The sequence below is a fragment of the Sinocyclocheilus rhinocerous genome, unplaced genomic scaffold, assembly GCF_001515625.1.
Source record: "Sinocyclocheilus rhinocerous isolate Xijiao unplaced genomic scaffold, SAMN03320098_v1.1 scaffold926, whole genome shotgun sequence".
Taxonomy (NCBI): domain Eukaryota; kingdom Metazoa; phylum Chordata; class Actinopteri; order Cypriniformes; family Cyprinidae; genus Sinocyclocheilus; species Sinocyclocheilus rhinocerous.
The window spans coordinates 689,651-707,772 of NW_015648536.1; the positions used below are offsets into that span (position 1 = coordinate 689,651).

Below are 18,122 nucleotides of genomic sequence, written 5' to 3' on the forward strand. Positions count from 1 at the left end.
ATAAAATAATAATAATGGTAAATATTTATTGTTTTAGATATTTTATAATAACAATAATAATAATAATAATAATAATAAAAATAATTTATTATTAGTTTTTACTTAGAGGTTTTATAATCATTAAATTGATTTTATTATTATAAATGTGTAATATTTGAAAAAGCATAAGCAGAATTATTATAATAAAAATAATACAATATGAATAAATCTAAATGAAAAGTATTTTTTAAATATTTATATTGATTTAATAATGACAATAATAAATAATAATTTATTTTATTTCGATATTTTATAATAAATATATTTTTAATAATAATAATAAAATATTATTACTTTTTATTTAGATGTATTTTTACTTTGTTTTTATTATAATAATTATGAATATGTTTTTTAAATAGTATACATTATAATAATAAAATCAATGTAATTATAAAAATAAGTCTATATAATAATAATAATAATGTATTATTATTAGTTTTTATTTTGTGTTTTTTTTAATCATTACATTTATTTAATTGTTATAATAAATGTGTAATATTTGTGTAAAAATCATAAGCATAATTATAATAAAATATAAATACATCTACATAAAATAATTTTTAATATTAATAACATTAATGATTATAATAATAAATATTACTAGGTATTTTATTTAGATATTCTAATATAATAATAAAATATTATTACTTTTTAGTTAGATGTATTTTTATTTACTAATCATATGTAAATAATGTAATCATAAAAATAACTAAATATAATAATACATAATTCTAAATATAATAATAATAATTGTATTTAGATGTATTTTATTATTAAATAATTTTTTATTATAATAAATGTGCAATATTTGACAAATCATAATCGAAATTATTATAATAAAATACAAAAAATAAAAAGTAATAATATTTTTTATACTTTATATTATTAATAATAATAACATCCCACAGGATACACAGTGGTTATCATCCAGCAGTCTGCCTTGTATTCCCAATAGATTACATCAATTTGACATAGATAGTGGACAGGCTGTGGCTCCATCTCAAGCGTTAGAATTGTGTAATTGATCCTAAACACTGGATGTGATGTGGTGGGCCCCCTAACTATGCCATATGCGGCACAGCTGTCCAGTGAAGTGTGTAATTAATAAACACATTGGGCATTTGGAGGCACAGCCAGTAGGAAAGCTGGTGACTAATGGATGCTGAACGGAACTGAAAGCCAGTCTCTCTCTCCATTGGCTGAAATGGAAATGACGCACGAAGCCTCTCTCTACTGTACACACTGTATATCCTTTGTGCATCCTCCTACAGGCAAAGGATTTCTGAGACCCCACAGATCCCCGAGTGTTTCCTGCTCATAGCTATTGTGCTGTAAACAGGTCAGAAATCTAACATGCACTGCATGACAGAAACCTAATGCAAGAATGAACACAGACATAAACACAAATATGCAGACAGTGTGACAACAGTATTCTCAAACACACTGCTTTCACTCGGCTGCTTCAGTAAAGCTCCTTTTACAAAGTCGCAGACAGCCACATGCACTCTCTTACGCTTTATTTTTAGGTCAATTACCCCTGTAGGCGGTGAGCAATGATGTGCAATGCAATGCTGTGAGTGTCCGGCTCGTTCAGACGCCTGCCCTGATCCTCCAGCCACCCGCGGTCATCTCCGATAGATCTCCTCATACATAAACACCCTCCTAAAGAACTTTTTAGTGCTACGTGTGTGTTTGTGTGAGCAACACGTACCTTTGGCTGTTATGGCAGGCTGTTCCCCCAGCAGAAGTTTGAGCCTCTTAGCATGGATCTTGCCTTGGTAATGAGACTGCGCTACCACCGCTGAAGTAAAGGACATGTTACACAGTGTACAGCACTTGTTCTTATCCACATCTCCCTCCTCACTCCCCTGCAACACATCAGACACATTTATCACGGTCAGAAGGTCAGACGGAGCAAGGGCACCCGGTTAAAAGAGGAAATCGAGAGCTTAGCACAATATTTCTCACAGCAGATTTTCTCCTCCTAAGCCCCCAGCAATGCTTGAGGGTAAATGAGCTACAAATGTAGCAGAGTGAAGAATGAGAGCAAGAGGGGGGGAAATGTCTAGGCTTCTTTGGGATTGCTTATGCGGTTACTGGTGAGATGCAAATGGAGGTGATTTAACAGTAATGGGGCCAGTTTGATTGAACTATCACAGGCAGAAAGTGAGGCGAACACCCACTGCCTGCAGTAAGATCTATTACATACTTTACATCAAATACAAGATGCGGAATCTATGGAGCCATTTCATGACTGAGTTCATCTTCCTTGTGATGCATTCATCAGTATATGCTTGGGATGAAGATCCAATAGAATTCAATTTTAGGGATGCACAGTTTCTCGTCTATACCAAAAAGCCAACAATTAGCGAACAGTATATGTGACCCTAATTTTCAGTCAGTCTAATTTTGAGCTACAGGCAAAAGAAGTGAAAAATGTCAGTTATGGTCGAAATTTGAATTTGAGGTTTTCACAAAAAGGAGTTCATTAAGCCCTCTTCTAGCGATCCCAATGCTCCAAATAGTAATTAAACATCTAAAATTATCTTTATTTGTACGTTTTCTGATAGGAGTAGCCTACCTTTTTCTCTGCTCGCTAATGGTTGAGGAAATTTCTGATGTGTAACATTATATTTGATCCATGCATTACAGTAGGTCTTAATATAGATATATATTAAATATTATATATATACATATTATATATATTAAAGTTCTATACAATATTGTCCACTAAAAAAAGAAATAGAAATACATCTTATTTTAAATGCTAATTATTCAATTGTTTGTGTTATTAAATATGAATTTATAGTTATTTAGCCAGTTTTTAAAAGAAATGCATTCAAACAGACCGATTAATTTGAGCAAATGTAACAGTAAAAGACTATAATGTTTATGTTTTAACATTTATAATGTTACAAAAGATTTATATTCCAATAAATGCTGTTCTTATATAATAATAACATGTTTTGAGCACCAAAATCAGCATTTAAGGATGATTTCGGAAGGATCATGTGGCACTGAAGACTGGAGTAATGGCTGCTGGGAAATTCAGCTTTACCATCTCAAAAATAAATTACATTTTTTACATATTAAAATACATTTACAATTGGAATATTATTTTAAAATATTGCAGTTCACTGTATTTTTGATCAAGAATAAATAAAGCAAAGCTGTATTATCAGATGATAACCAGAATTCTGCCCTCTACAACACCCCTCACTGATATCCCAACTGCTACTGTACATTGGATTAACTTACTAAGGGCTTCAGCATCACCAAAACAGAAATAAGGTGACAAACCTGATGTGATGTCTTTCTTTCTTTCTTTTTTTGTTCATTCCGCCAACTTTTCTCTCTTCCTTTCCCTAAAACACTGTAATTTTGTTAAAATTCCACTGTGAAATTGTCTAGTCTTTGGCCTTGTTAGATGTTCCTTACAGGCATTGTAGCTGTTACCTGTAATTACAGGAAGAGACTTTATATTGATAGTAATCAAAAACAATGGTTGCCCTACAGCTCAGGTTCCAGCTCTATGAATAAAACAAGGAGCTTATTTGCATAGATTTTCCAGCAATTTGCCACACAGAGCCTTGGACCATAGGAAGGGCAAAATGATATGACACATGTGGAGTGAAAACAGGCTTAAGTTGCGCTCAGAGGCATTCATACACAAGCATGCAAACACACAAACTCACTCTGTGTCTGTCTTCCTAAACTACTAGACTGCAATACTAACACCGCTGAAGTATGTTAAAAGAGAGTTAGACAACAATGAGGTCAGAATTCCTGAGTATGTACAAGTATGTTCTATACATATGGAGATACGTTATCAGACATACTACATCAGCTATGTTGGTTTCGTCCATTGCATTGAAGCTATTTTTGGTCTGCAGGTTGGCCTGCAAAAATCCATTGTTCTCTCTGTTTGTAAGTATCATGGAAGCCAAGCACCCTCAGTGTTAATGGAGGGAGCTGAACATACAGCACACACCAACACAGCACTTCTCCAAATGACCTTGCTCTGTGCTTCGGTATATGCACTGTACATTCAATATATCCATTACCACATCACCTGCTCTGAAAAGAAGAATCTCCCACACAAGTCCTCATATAGTGCATTCAGACTGCTGTGGTCTTTGTGTTACAGTGACATTCACTATGAAACAGGAAAATAAAATCACTGACAAGAGCAAAACAGAGTGACTCTCTATTAAAAGCTAATTTGATAAAGAACACAGGTGTTAATGACTGCCGTCTGCAAAAGGGGAAGGTCACCATGTTGCAAATTTGCATTGGCTCGACAGCAGTTTAATTGTTAAATTACTGTGTATGGTTGTTTTGGACATGTATGATTTTGATATGCATAATGGTGCAAATTACCACTGCGTAGCAAATTTGCGCTGGCTGAGAGTATTTCAATTGTTAAAATTGGTCATTTTGGACATAGTGAAAAAGTTTGACTTAAGTTATGATTTAAAATGATTAAAAGTACTGCTAAACGAAGTCTCTCACTTTAAATATTTATGTAAATGGTAAATTTTAACAAGTGGAAAGATGTTTACAAGTTAACATAGTTTAGAGTCAATTTTTTAACAAAATGTTATTAACTGCATCAAAATGTTCTTCAACTTAAACCGTTTTCTTTGTCTGCTGACATTGCTTAGGTGGTCTCAAACTCAATTCCTGGAGGGCCACAGCTCTGCAGAGTTAAAGTCCGAGACACACTGCACGATTTTAGAAATCCTGTAAGATCATTGCATGTCACACTGTGCGACATGGATCTAATAAACTTGGCTACGACAAGTGTGTAGATTGTACAATGATGACACCTATTGACCTATTGTAGTTTTTATGTGTGCTGAAAAAAGTGGAAGCGGCGAAAGAGGAAGGCATAAGAGCTTGAGGTAAGCAGTTTTATGTTTTAGCGCCATGTCGCATTGATTTCATGTTGCATTTTTATTGGTTGGTCAGTAAACGTGGATCATAGCAGCAAACACACTGTGCGATGATCATGCTGTATCGTAGGCTATCTTTGGTTGCAAGACCGTGACAACGGCCATCTTTGAACCTCTCTCACTGTATGACACAGGACCACCGATTAGGAGCCAGGATCACAGGAATCGCTACAGTTCTTTCACGATGCCAATCTTTCGTCTGGGACAGCCAAAAATCGTGCAGTGTGTTTCTGGTTTTAGCTCCAACCAGCTCCAAATCACACCTGCTTGGAAGTTTCTAGTGATCCTGAAGACCTTGATTAGCTGGATCAGGTGTGTTTGATTAGGGTTGGAGCTAAACTGTGCAGAGCTGTGGCCCTCCAGGAACTGAGTTTGAGCTTTAGGCCATGCGGACTAATTTTAACTAACAGCCAAATGGCTACTTACTTTGGGATTAAAGGCATTTTGATGTGTAGGCCAATCAATTCCCAATGAAGTGTTGAACTGTATTATTTTCATATTGACTGTCCTTATTCACTTGGAAATACATCAGATTATGGAAGTGAACTGTGCCATGTTAACAATTCATGTTGTCTTTTAGATAAATGAAAAATAAATGCATATATTTAAGCATCAAATCCAGAGTCTAAGGCAAAACCCACAAACGTGTGTGCATGAATAATATTGATAACATTTGAACCGAAAAATGACATCCAGGGCTCTCCTATAGGAAACCGCAACAGAAAACCCCTGACTCAGCTGTATCCCCCCAGATTTAATCTCCAATGTGATTCGTCAGATATGTGTGGCTCACATATACTAAAGCCATGTGCAAAGCTGAAGATAATTACATGTCTGAATATACGTCTACACAGCAATTCACAGCCTGTCACTAAGAAAGACGCATTGCTCTTCAGCAAAATGGATTTGTGACTATTTCATTCATGCAATAAAATAATATTTTTATCTGAAAGCGGAAAATTCACTTTACTGACAACACAAAACAGAGTGTTTTCCACAGAGCTTTACTCTCATAATAATATCAGTGCAACGTCAATAAGCAAACAAGCAAAAAGCTTACTTGTTGTCCCTACATATTATGGTTGGAGATGAGAAAGTATTTTAAATAACACACATCACTTTAACAGAAAATAAACATTCTGCACATCTCTGCATTTCAAAGAACTGCAACTATGGCCTAGGTAGACAACATGGTCTTTAACGTTGTTCTACACAAGATTAATGCTTGGTGAATGCTTGTTTTCTAATGCTGCCTATTCACACACAACAATGAAGCCTCTTTATATTCAACCATCATCAGCTTCAGCAATAGCTAATCTTTTCTGAATGCATGCATGCATGCCCATGAATACCTTTGCCAACTCTACTCAGTTTAGAGCATTTTTTTATTTTATTTCGGGTTTTAGCTTTTATTGACAGAGACAGTTGAGGGCAGACAGGAAATGAAGCAGTGAGAGTGGGAACAATACATGACACCATAGCCACTGCTCTACAACATCATGGCTTCAACATAATCAGTTTTCTTCATAATTATTATAATTACTTATTTATTGGCACAAAAGAAGTGTTACCAAAGCATAAAGTCTCTCACATGCAACAGATATGTGACCCTGGACCACAAAACCAGTCATAATTGTCAATTTTTTAAATAAAAAAAGCTGAATAAATAAGATTTCCATTGATGTATGCGTGAGATTTAAGACTGGTTTTGTGGTCCAGGGTCACATATATCAATTCAATCATATTAGGTTAATTTACCACCCCTCAGAGCTCTTGAGGACTTAAATGGAAGTGTTTTTGCAAATACTGTTTTATGTTGTTAAAATTCTAAAATTCTATTGGTAATAGTGCTAACAGTTAATAGTGCTGTTTGTCACGTTTTGCCTATTTTGCCTATTTTAAAGTGTAATCTTATACTGCACACTCTTAAATTAACTTCACTTTGTACTTCAAGATGTCATTCACAATTTTGACAACTGCTGAGAATAAAATTATGGCAAAAACTACATACAATATGCTGGTTAAATGGATAGGCTAATTCATCGCTTGCAAGATATAAAACAGAGAAAAAGGGCTGTGGCAAAAAAGGTAGGAAAACATCAACACCCATAATGCAGTGGGCTTAATCTGACTGTCTGTGAGCAGGGATACAAAAATGCAGAAGTGAAATCTGTAGTTCCCACAACATCCCTGGAGCTGTCAAAAGTCCACCAGGTGACGTATTTTACATCATCTGGCAAATTTTACTGACAAATAACATGCAAAAATAATAAACAATGTTCATTTACTTATATTACTGACACTCTAACTGGATTTCCATGAACGTATGTCAGAGACTGTATTAAAAACATGCAGCTCAAACTGAGTTAGTTTGAAAGCTAAAGTCAGAAGCAGAGACAGAACTGTTAAGAGTCTGACAGGGTTCATCAGGGCTGTGATGGAATAATCAGGAGGCTGATAACCATCTGATTGGAATAGCAGAACCAGCCTGGGGGAAAGAGATGCTGAATTTTTAATTGCTGTTCAAATACCAAGAAGAGAGAAGGAGATATGACTGTATACAGGAGATCAGCGAGTCTCAAATGGAAAGATAAAGTGCATTCTTTTATGTATGTACAAACTCTGTTATTTTATGTAAGAAAATAACTATAATATACTAATAAAATTGTAAGAATATCAAACTGCCAGTAAATTAATGACAAAAATATAACAACTGTATGTAACAAATGCTATATACAAATGAATAAAAATAAAAAGTAGATTAAAATAATATACCAACTGTATATAATGTAACAAATGCACATATTATAAATACAAAAAACAAATGAAGAGTTAATTTGCAAAAACAGATAACTCCGTTTTTAACAATTTTCAAAAATCAAGTTTTTTCATTTTGCATTCCAATTAATCTCAATCAAACTGCAGTTGAGTTATTTTGATTAGGTTAAAAAATAACAAAAAATTCAGCTAACTAACACCATAAAACACAATGAAAACATACTAACATAATAAAAAACATGATTTTTGAAAATCTTAAGAAACGGAGTTATCTGTTTTTGCAAATAAACTCTTCAAATATAACAAAAATATAAAACCGCCACAAATCATTTGGCTTGGGAGCAAAAGTGTAATGCTGACAATGTCAAATTAAACGCATGACAAAATACACACGATCACACTATTATTATGCATTTAACTTTCGCACCTTTTATCAAAAGCCATGCATTTTCTTTTTGTTAGGTTTTAGATCTGATGCTTAAGCCTGTGCACTTATATACAGTATATACGATCATAAAGCAGAGTACATTTTTGTGAACAACGAAAGACCTCAATTCAGCACTCAGCACTGCGTCTGAGGCTTGCAGGCAGTAGTTGCTGGTGAAAGCGCTCTGGGGGCTTTGCAGAGATTGCTTTAGTGCAAAACCGTTTGAGACTTAATTCTGTTTACACCGTATATATGTTTCTGTGCAGCATGGCTATTGCTTTGTGGATTCAGAACGCTCAAAACCAAATGTTACAAGCACAATGTGCTTTTAACTGGAGTTCAATTATGGATTACTCACTTATATTTCTTACTGTTTACTACTTATTTCTTCCAACAAGAATGGAAGAGTGTCCACTTTGAGAAAGAAACACAATGATAGAGAAAAAAAGGTCAGAGAACCCATGACTCAGTCTGGTCTGCGTCTCCATGAGAACAAAATGCTATGCCAACCATGGCAAGCACAGTGCTGTCAGTTCACATCATATCAGTCTGGTTCCAATGCATACTTCAAAACCATCCCCATATTTGAGGCCCTTATCTTGTAAGCCATAGTGTAAATATATTTAATTCTTACAGCATCATTCCTTAAACAGTAGGCAGTACTCATTAACACTGGAAAGAGACATTAGATCTTAGCTTTTGAAGACATGCAATATCTATATTAAGGCTATTATTTTTTCAATTCAATTTCAAATCTGCATTACCCACATAAGCGTCTCAGCACTGTTTCTGACAAAGCGAAATACCATGTCATAAGAAAAGTGATGGACAGGTTTAATTTTCATTCACATGTCATGTGTAAGCTCAGCAGTACATTAGTATCTGCTTTTTAAGTCTGATGTTACATGTCACCGTTTCTGGACTAAGCGCTCCATCAGACCCCAAAAGCAAACAACAAATGTTGCTAAAATACACTCACTTTCTGCTGCAGTACTGGAAAATCATGATTCTAATCTTTATCTTCATAGAGAAATCTCAGATGGCCAGACAGGCAGTGGTTTATCTTGTCTAAATCCTTAAAATATTGAAAAAATTAAAACACTTTGAGCTAGAGGTCGACCGATTGATCTTGAAATTGAAACTTCTGGGCTGGCTAAAACATGCACGATAACTTTGCTCATGAAATGTGTCATGGCCAGTGCACTCTTACAAGCAGTTATGAGACGCGGGCTGTGTAATATGTGTTTACTATTTTATTTTTGTTATCACTTATGTTATGGCCATTTGACTTATAGCGGTGTCCAGTGTTTCCCATACATTGAGTTATTTGTGGCGGCTCGTCACAATATCAAAACTGAGCGCCACAAATAGATTTTCCAAAAGGCTTATACTTCGTTGAATAAAGTGAGCACTGCACATTAGGGCTGTCAAAAAAAAAAAAAATCGAATTTCGAATATTCGTCAAATTTTAAATTAAAATCCACATTCGAATGCAAAAACATTGCATTCGAATTTTAGGTGTGCGTTAAGGATGCGATGACGATGTAAGTGTCGTTGCATTATATGAATTAGGCTACTACTACTACTATTAGTAGTAGTCCTAGACGGCCATCGGGACAAGACCACGGAACCAGATGAGTCCTCTACACAATCTGACTTTGCTGCAGCATGGATCAACCTGCTGGTTCGTCTGACCGGAGGAGAACTGTGGCCCCCTGACTGAGCCTGGTTTCTCCCAAGGTGTTTTCTCCATTCTGTCACCGATGGAGTTTTGGTTCCTTGCCGCTGTCGCTTCTGGCTTGCTTAGTTGGGGACACTTAATTTCCAGCGATATCGTCGACTTGATTGCACAGATACTATTTAATCTGAACTGAGCTGGAAGATGACTTCACTGAATTCAATGACGAACTGCCTTTAACTGAAAATTGAGTGATTACTATTGTCCTTTTACATTATTGACACACTATTTTCCCATTTAATACTATAAAGCTGCTTTGACACAATCTGTATTGTTAAAAGCGCTATATAAAAAAAGGTGACTTGACTTGACTATTACTATCTTGTACCCTGCAATAATCACTCTCTTCTATGAGATGAAGGGGGAAAAAAGAAAAGAAAATCGGCCCAAAAAATCGGCATCATATATCGGCCATCGGCTGCCCTGAATTCTAAATATCGGCATCGGCCAGAGAAAAACCCATATCGGTCGACCTCTACTTTGAGCCCAGAGACTATAATGTTCAACTCTAGTTTTTAAAAGCTTAGCTTAAAATTGTGCTATAAATGAACAATACTCATAAACGCCTCTTGAGATAGTATTCTTATTTGAAATAAGAGTAGAGGCTTGGACCCAGAAACAGTATTCAATATCATGACTTAACAAGCAGATAGAGCAGCATTTCTCAAAATAAAATGGCCTGTGGTCTGCAGAAAATTCCTCGAATGTCAAAAAAAAAAAAAAAAAAAAATCTTGCCTAAAACTATGGCAGGGGATAAAGAGTCAAATCAGGAACAGTGTTGATATTGTTAACAAAAACTATTAAAATCTTTTTTGTTAACTTAAAATAAAATATAGCTAAATAGATACATTAAGTAAAACAAAAACTTATAAAAAAATACAAAAGTATTTAACAAAATTACTAAAATTATAAAAAAAAAAGAAAATTAAAAAGAAAACATAATATATATAAAAAAAATATATAATATATAAATACAATAATATATAAATAATTTTACCTGTTTTTGACCAGGTAAAAAGGGTGTTGTCTTACACACATTTTACAGACATTTTATGAAGACCCTAAAGAATCATACCAACTTGGAAAATAGGCATCCGATGTCCCCTTCAAACAAAGCTTCATCTATGCATGCATCCCATTACTTTTTCAGTGTTTTTATAGGTTTGCCATATACATTGTGATTATTAATACATGTGGAACCCTGACAAAATGACTTCTGAAAAAAGAAAATTAAAAAGAAAACATAATATATATAAAAAAATATATAATATATAAATACAATAATATATAAATAATAATAATAATAAAATAACACTTATCAGCAATAATAATACACAACCACTGACTGCACAACATTGACTAGGCAGCAAGAGAGAACAGAGCAGGTTTAAAGGGGATATTGGATGAAATTTTCACTTTTTTAGGTTTTCTTTTTTTCTTCTTTTTTTGCATTTAGTTCTGGTGAGTCTGCCAGCTCCAAACAGCTGAAAAGTAGACACGCAGGCAGTTTTTTTATGGGCTGTCCGAGTCTGAAATGGTGTCATTCAGTGAGCTGGAGCTGTTTTTGACCAGGTAAAAAGGGTGTTGTTTTACACACATTTTACAGACATTTTATGAAGACCCTAAAGAATCATACCAACTTGGAAAATAGGCATCCGATGTCCCCTTCAAACAAAGCTTCATCTATGCATGCATCCCATTACTTTTTCAGTGTTTTTATAGGTTTGCCATATACATTGTGATTATTAATACATGTGGAACCCTGACAAAATGACTTCTGCTGATAACCAAGAGAGAAGCGTAAACTGAAATGTCAATGTAAAGAGGAAACTGCTGTATCACTCTCAGGCTGTCTGGACATTCCACACACAGTCACTGATCTGTCATTAACTGAATGAAACAAAGTCTAGAACAAAAGCTGAAGATCCAGGCTCGAGTTCCAGCTCACTTTCTTCTCTCTACTTTCGTTCTTGTCCTCCACACACGCTCCGTCTGCCCTGCTCTCCCCTGGAAACACGAGCCCCGGCAGGGGTTGATTTAATCACCGCTAATTAAATAGGAGTAAGTATCTGATGGGCTATTCGATCAGTGCAAAAGTTGTCCCAGGCCGCTAATTGTATCCTCCGCCACAGCCCTTGCATTGAGTTACAGTGTGCTGGAGACTTGGGGAGAGATTTTTAAAGTGTCCTTAGGGGACCATGTAGCTATTAGTAGCTGCTGCAGACAGCTGATTTGTGTTAAGCAGATGGATGTGACCAGTGATCTCCTGTACGATCTGCTGCCACTTTATTAGGCGTTGAGAGAGCAGAGGACAGCTTGTTAGAACTTGGCTGCTTACTGACTCTTTAATGCAGGTGAATTTTAGTTCTCCGCTGGTCAAGGGCCAGTTTACCCTCATACAACCCTGTGCTCTGGGAAAGAATCTAAAGAAAATGCAGGCAGCACTTTGTGTGTAGCATTGACTGACAGGTACTGTACAGTTGGACTGGTTGACAATACAATGAAATTACTTACCTTTAATTATGAAGCACTCCCCTTAACATTTAAACTGTAGAAGGTGTAGTTTTGCATTTTTTTAAAGAATGGCTTGGAAAAACAATTTTCACACAACATTGTTATTGAAGAAATCAAGAAAATCAGTATGTCTAAGCTTTTTACACTGAAGCAAAATTGCTGGCGCAAAACTTTCAGTTGTTTTTTTTTTCTTGCTGTGGAGCCAAAAACATTACAACAGCATTCACACAACAGTAGTCATGTAGAGTTCATTGATCTATAAATATCAGAAAGAGCAATGTAGTGGAAAAATAATTGCTTTCAGTTCCATTCTACTCCCTCTGTCCCACTGTAAAAAGTGCTGATTTTGACTGAACGCCTCCTGACTTGGTTTTTCTCTATCACGTTTAAAGGTTAATGACAGAGAAAAGGTAATCACAAAAATTCCACATCTTGCACTATTTTTATATTGATTTTCAGAAGTACATTAACTGATTAGTGATAAGAGCGTGTAAGAGGATTAACTCAATATTTAAGTGGGAAAACCTACCCTAAACATTCAAATGTAATTAATTCAAACTAAAGACTTGAACAGTTCTCTCTCCCCACTAAAAAAAAAAAGTAACAAAATTAGTTAATATGACTTACATGCTATATTTTAGAGAGTGCCTGAATGAGGTGGTGTCATCTCGATTAAAAAAACGAACTCTGGAGTGGCTCACTTGTGGTGAGAAAGGAATCTAACCAAGCTGTATCATAATTCATAATGGGAAATGCATAATGTAAAAAGCAATAATGTCTAATTCTGGAGGCGAGCACATTAATTATTGCAGTTCAAAACCAAAGAGTGTATAATATACAGTTAATAAACAGCCAATATGTTAGTCATATGCATGCTATCAGCAGCTAGTTAATAGTGAGAATTGGTCCTTAAAATAAAGTGTTACCATATGTATAAGAAAGCGTAAAACATTGTTACAAAATAGGGATTTTATTCATTAAAAAGCCAACATTCTACAGGTCTGAAAGCACCCTAACTAGTCTCTTAAATGTAGCCACTTTTAATTTTGTTCTCTCTCTTTTCTTTCTGAAAAATAATGCCAGTTTTACCAGTCTGTACTCATTGACAAGACATGTCCATATTTCTGCATCTTCAGCGGGTAATGGCTTATTAATATTTGCTGTCCAACTTGCACAAAGTCTAGTTTGTCTGCAGAGACTATTTGAATGTCTGTTCATTGCTACTATCGATCTGATACAAGCTAAGTGTTAAAGTTCAGTCGAAGAACTCAAAAGCAGCACGCTAGTCTTTTGAAATCTGGCCATTGAACGTGGTGGTTCCCTACACAATAATCGTATACTAATCACCTTCATTACTGCAATTCTCTGCCAGTGTCCTCACCTCAGTAGCTTGTCTAATGATGTATACAATTACTGTGACCCTACAGAATATCAATAAAACATATACAGCATTCAATATCATTTAATTCTAACCGTATCCCATAGCCGATGGCTACGATTTTGCATTCTCTGACTCTCGCATAAACATTTAGATGTGCATTTGGTCTCCTGCGGTGAGAGCTTTGTTGGTCTGTTTGGAAGCTGTCTAAAGAACATGTAACATCTGCAAAAACCACAGGCATCATAGACTTTCTCTGCCCAGCCGAGAGTGCAAAAAGGCTGATCCCAGCAACATTCACACATCCTTGTGTTTATGAACCCCTCTCGTTGTGTGAATAGCCCATCAAACTTGGCAATAAAGCAGAAGCCTGCTTTATCCTACTGAGAGAAGCATACTATAATCTCAGCGAGACTCATCTCAGAAGATAGCTGAAGTTCAGAGCTGAGTTAGACTTTCTTGAACTTTCTTGTTTGTTTCTTGAATTTAATTGGCCTTCATTTAAAAACTGCTCCATTCATAAACCCAAGCTTGAACCCACATAAGATCACCTATTAACTCAAAGTGACAATGCAGTACAAATGTGCTGCTTATTATCGTAAGGTAGTTGTTAAGTTTAGGTATTGGGTAGGATTAGGGATGTAGAATACAGTATGGTCATGAATAATATGTGCTTTCTAAGTACTAATATACAGCCAATATTTTAATAATAGGCATGCTAATAAACAAGTAGTTAATAGTTATAATTGGTCCCTATACGAAAGTGTTACCAGTAACTCTAAGTACTCACCATGCTAACAAACGTACAATAAAGACGGTTTTCTACTCTGGGTTGGCCAGAGCTCTTCCAGGAGGACTTGATTTTAGGGGAACTAGTTATGATTTCACTCATTACCACATGCAAAAACCACAGGCATCATAGACTTTCTCTGCCCAGCCGAGAGCGCAAAAAGGCTGATACCAGCAACATTCACACATCCTTGTGTTTATGAACCCCTCTCGTTGTGTGAATAGCCCATCAAACATGGCAATAAAGCAGAAGCCTGCTTTATCCTACTGAGAGAAGCATACTATAACCTCAGCGAGACTCATCTCAGAAGATGAAGTTCAGAGTTGAGTTAGACTTTCTTGAACTTTCTTGTTTGTTTCTTGAATTTGAACTCTTGAATTTCTTGTTTGTTTCTTGAATTGGCCTTCCTTTAAAAACTGCTCCATTCATAAACCCAAGCTTGAACCCACATAAGATCACCTATTAACTCAAAGTGACAATGCAGTACAAATTTGCTGCTTATTATCGTAAGGTAGTTGTTAAGTTTAGGTATTGGGTAGGATTAGGGATGTAGAATACAGTATGGTCATGAATAATATGTGCTTTCTAAGTACTAATATACAGCCAATATTTTAATAATAGGCATGCTAATAAACAAGTAGTTAATAGTTATAATTGGTCCCTATACGAAAGTGTTACCAGTAACTCTAAGTACTCACCATGCTAACAAACGTACAATAAAGACGGTTTTCTACTCTGGGTTGGCCAGAGCTCTTCCAGGAGGACTTGATTTTAGGGGAACTAACTAGTTATTCACTCATTACCACAATTAAATAATCCCAGCTATAAACAAGTGAAAAACCATGCAATAAAAGAAAAATAAGTTTCTGTCTAAATACGTTTCAGACAGGTGTCTTGACATGTCTTGCTTTTTTTTTTCTTTCTTTCGCAATGAACAACACATTTTCATTTCATTGTACTCCAACTACCTATTTTTAAATGCAAGAACGCATTAATTGGTCCCTATACGAAAGTGTTACCAGTAACTCTAAGTACTCACCACGCTAACAAACGTACAATAAAGAAGTTTTTCTACTCTGGGTTGGCCAGAGCTCTTCCAGGAGGACTTGATTTTAGGGGAACTAGTTATGATTTCACTCATTACCACAATTAAATAATCCCAGCTATAAACAAGTGAAAAACCATGCAATAAAAGAAAAATAAGTTTCTGTCTAAATACGTTTCAGACAGGTGTCTTGACATGTCTTGCTTTTTTTTTTCTTTCTTTCGCAATGAACAACACATTTTCATTTCATTGTACTCCAACTACCTATTTTTAAATGCAAGAACGCATCCTACATGAACATCCCCTTAAAATAAAAAATACAAAATCTGCTAAATACCACCTAAATACTGTCATAAAGAAACTAAAGTGCACATTGAAATTCTATAGCACTCACTAATATGGCAGAAAATGTGATACATTAATAATAGCCAAACTGTCCACAGATGCAGGTTGCTTCTTTGTAATTCAAATTTATTTACTTTGATTTCAAAAGAAATTTGCATACACAAGTTCAATCTATTATATTAAATGTTTGCATTAAAGAAAGCATAAAATGAAGTGCTTTTTAATGGTTGGAGTTCATGAAGCATATTATTGTAAAAAAAAAAAAAAAAAAAGTTGGCTGTGGAGAGCAACGACTAGAACTCCTTTAAAGAAAAAAGGTTTAGCAACCTGATCTTTAAAAAGAGTGGATCAGGGCAAGTCATTTATGAACACATTACAGAGGTGTCATTTGTAATAGTAATAAAAAAAGAATAGGATGAAATACTCACGTCATCTGTTCTGAGCTTCTTAGCTGGACATCCCCCATCTACTGGATGCAACATGTAATAAAGACGCACTTTGTTTGCATGTTTCCGGCTCTAAAAAAGAAGAATGGGGAGGGGGAAAAAAATGTAAATAAGTGTTTATTATTTTTGTACACAATCAGATGATTCTGCAATCTGAATGTTAATATGATGTCATAAATCTGTACCTTTATTAACTTATATGTTTTTATATTTTATGGTTTGTCTAATCAAGTTTACAGTCCTGGGACAGACTAGAAAATTTAGTAATTGTGAAGAAAAAGTATTTAAAAAATACCAAAGAAAGATGAGCTGGAGCAGCAACTGAGTGAAAAGTGAATGGCAGTGCCAGTCTCACGCACAGGCCAATAAATAATTACTGTGGTTGGCGTTAAGTGAGTGTGGAGCCACAAATCACAAACCCATCAATTACTTGGGTTTGACTGCACAGCTTTCAGAGAGTGGGCCAAATCAATTCACGGCTCAGTTTACCTGAAAATTATGTTGTTTGACAAGAGGGTAATTGAACTTCATCCTCAACAGAAAGGAAAGAGGCAAAGTGTGGAAATGAAGGACAGAGAGTGGCACTGGAATAATCTGCATTGAAAGCCACTCATTTCCTCTTGAAGAAGTGAAAGATTTTCTGTCTGCTTTTCTTGGACTATCAAAAAAATAACACATGGACCTGGATGAAACAGACCTGACTGACTGCAGATGAATGTGGTTCAAAAATATGATCTGTCATCTTGTGTTTGAAGATTGCCTGAGAGAATCTTATTAGCCTGGTCCTCCTATTTCTCCCCTCAAGAGAGTAAATATGAAATGAGACAGAGAGAGATGGAAAGGGACAGATGGAACTCAAGATTTATTGAGAATGCTGCTGTTTCAGCACCTGAAGTGTGTGCAAATATAAACATATTTCTCTTCAATCTCTTCAGCATCATATCTATCCATAATTTCTCAGTTTCCTATAACACCAGCATGCAATAAATATGCAAATTTGTCTGTATCTATTCTTGCCTGTCAGAGTGTAATAGTCAGGTGCTATCAATTGATTTTCTCTAAATAAATAGTTAAAGGGTTAGTTCACCCAAAAGTGAAAATTAGCCCATAAATTACTCACCCTCAAGTCATCCTAGGTGTATATGACTTTCTTCTTTCAGACGAATTCAGTCGGAGTTATATTAAAAATTGTCTTTGATCTTTCAAGCTGTTTAATGCCACTCAGCAAGTGGTGCATGCACCAGTCAAAAAGAAGTTAAATAAAAAGCGCCCATTCATAAAAAAGTGTCTCACACGGCTCTGGGGGGTAAACAAAGGCCTCCTGTAGCGAATCGATGCGTTTTTGTAAGAAAAATATCCATATTCAAAACGTAACAATCACTTTAATGTAGCTTGCGCCAACAGTTGTACACGGAAGCAGTTCCGGGCGGATGATGTATGAGGTCGGCTTTGCGCATGCGCCGCTCAGAAGTGACGCACGCGGAGAGATCTTCACGAGACTCACCGGCGCATGCGCAACGCTGACCTCATACGTCATCCGCCCGGAACTGCTTCCGTGTACAACTGTTGGCGCAAGCTAGATTCAAGTGATTATTACGTTTTGAATATGGATGTTTTTCTTACAAAAACACATTGATTCGCTACAGGAGGCCTTTGTTCACCCCCC

At 35.6% G+C, this 18,122-nt stretch overlaps 1 protein-coding gene across 1 annotated transcript in view; it reads right to left on the minus strand.

Annotated features, from left to right (window-relative positions):
* The window catches only part of LOC107709827 (zinc finger matrin-type protein 4-like), a 75,255-nt gene that overhangs the window by 32,259 nt on the left and 24,874 nt on the right, over nt 1-18,122 (minus strand). The window contains exons 3-4 of the mRNA XM_016514452.1: nt 16,439-16,528; nt 1,751-1,907 (exon numbers count right to left, since the gene is read on the minus strand). Coding sequence (XP_016369938.1) covers nt 1,751-1,907; nt 16,439-16,528 — 247 coding nt within the window. The remainder of the gene's footprint in view (nt 1-1,750; nt 1,908-16,438; nt 16,529-18,122) is intronic.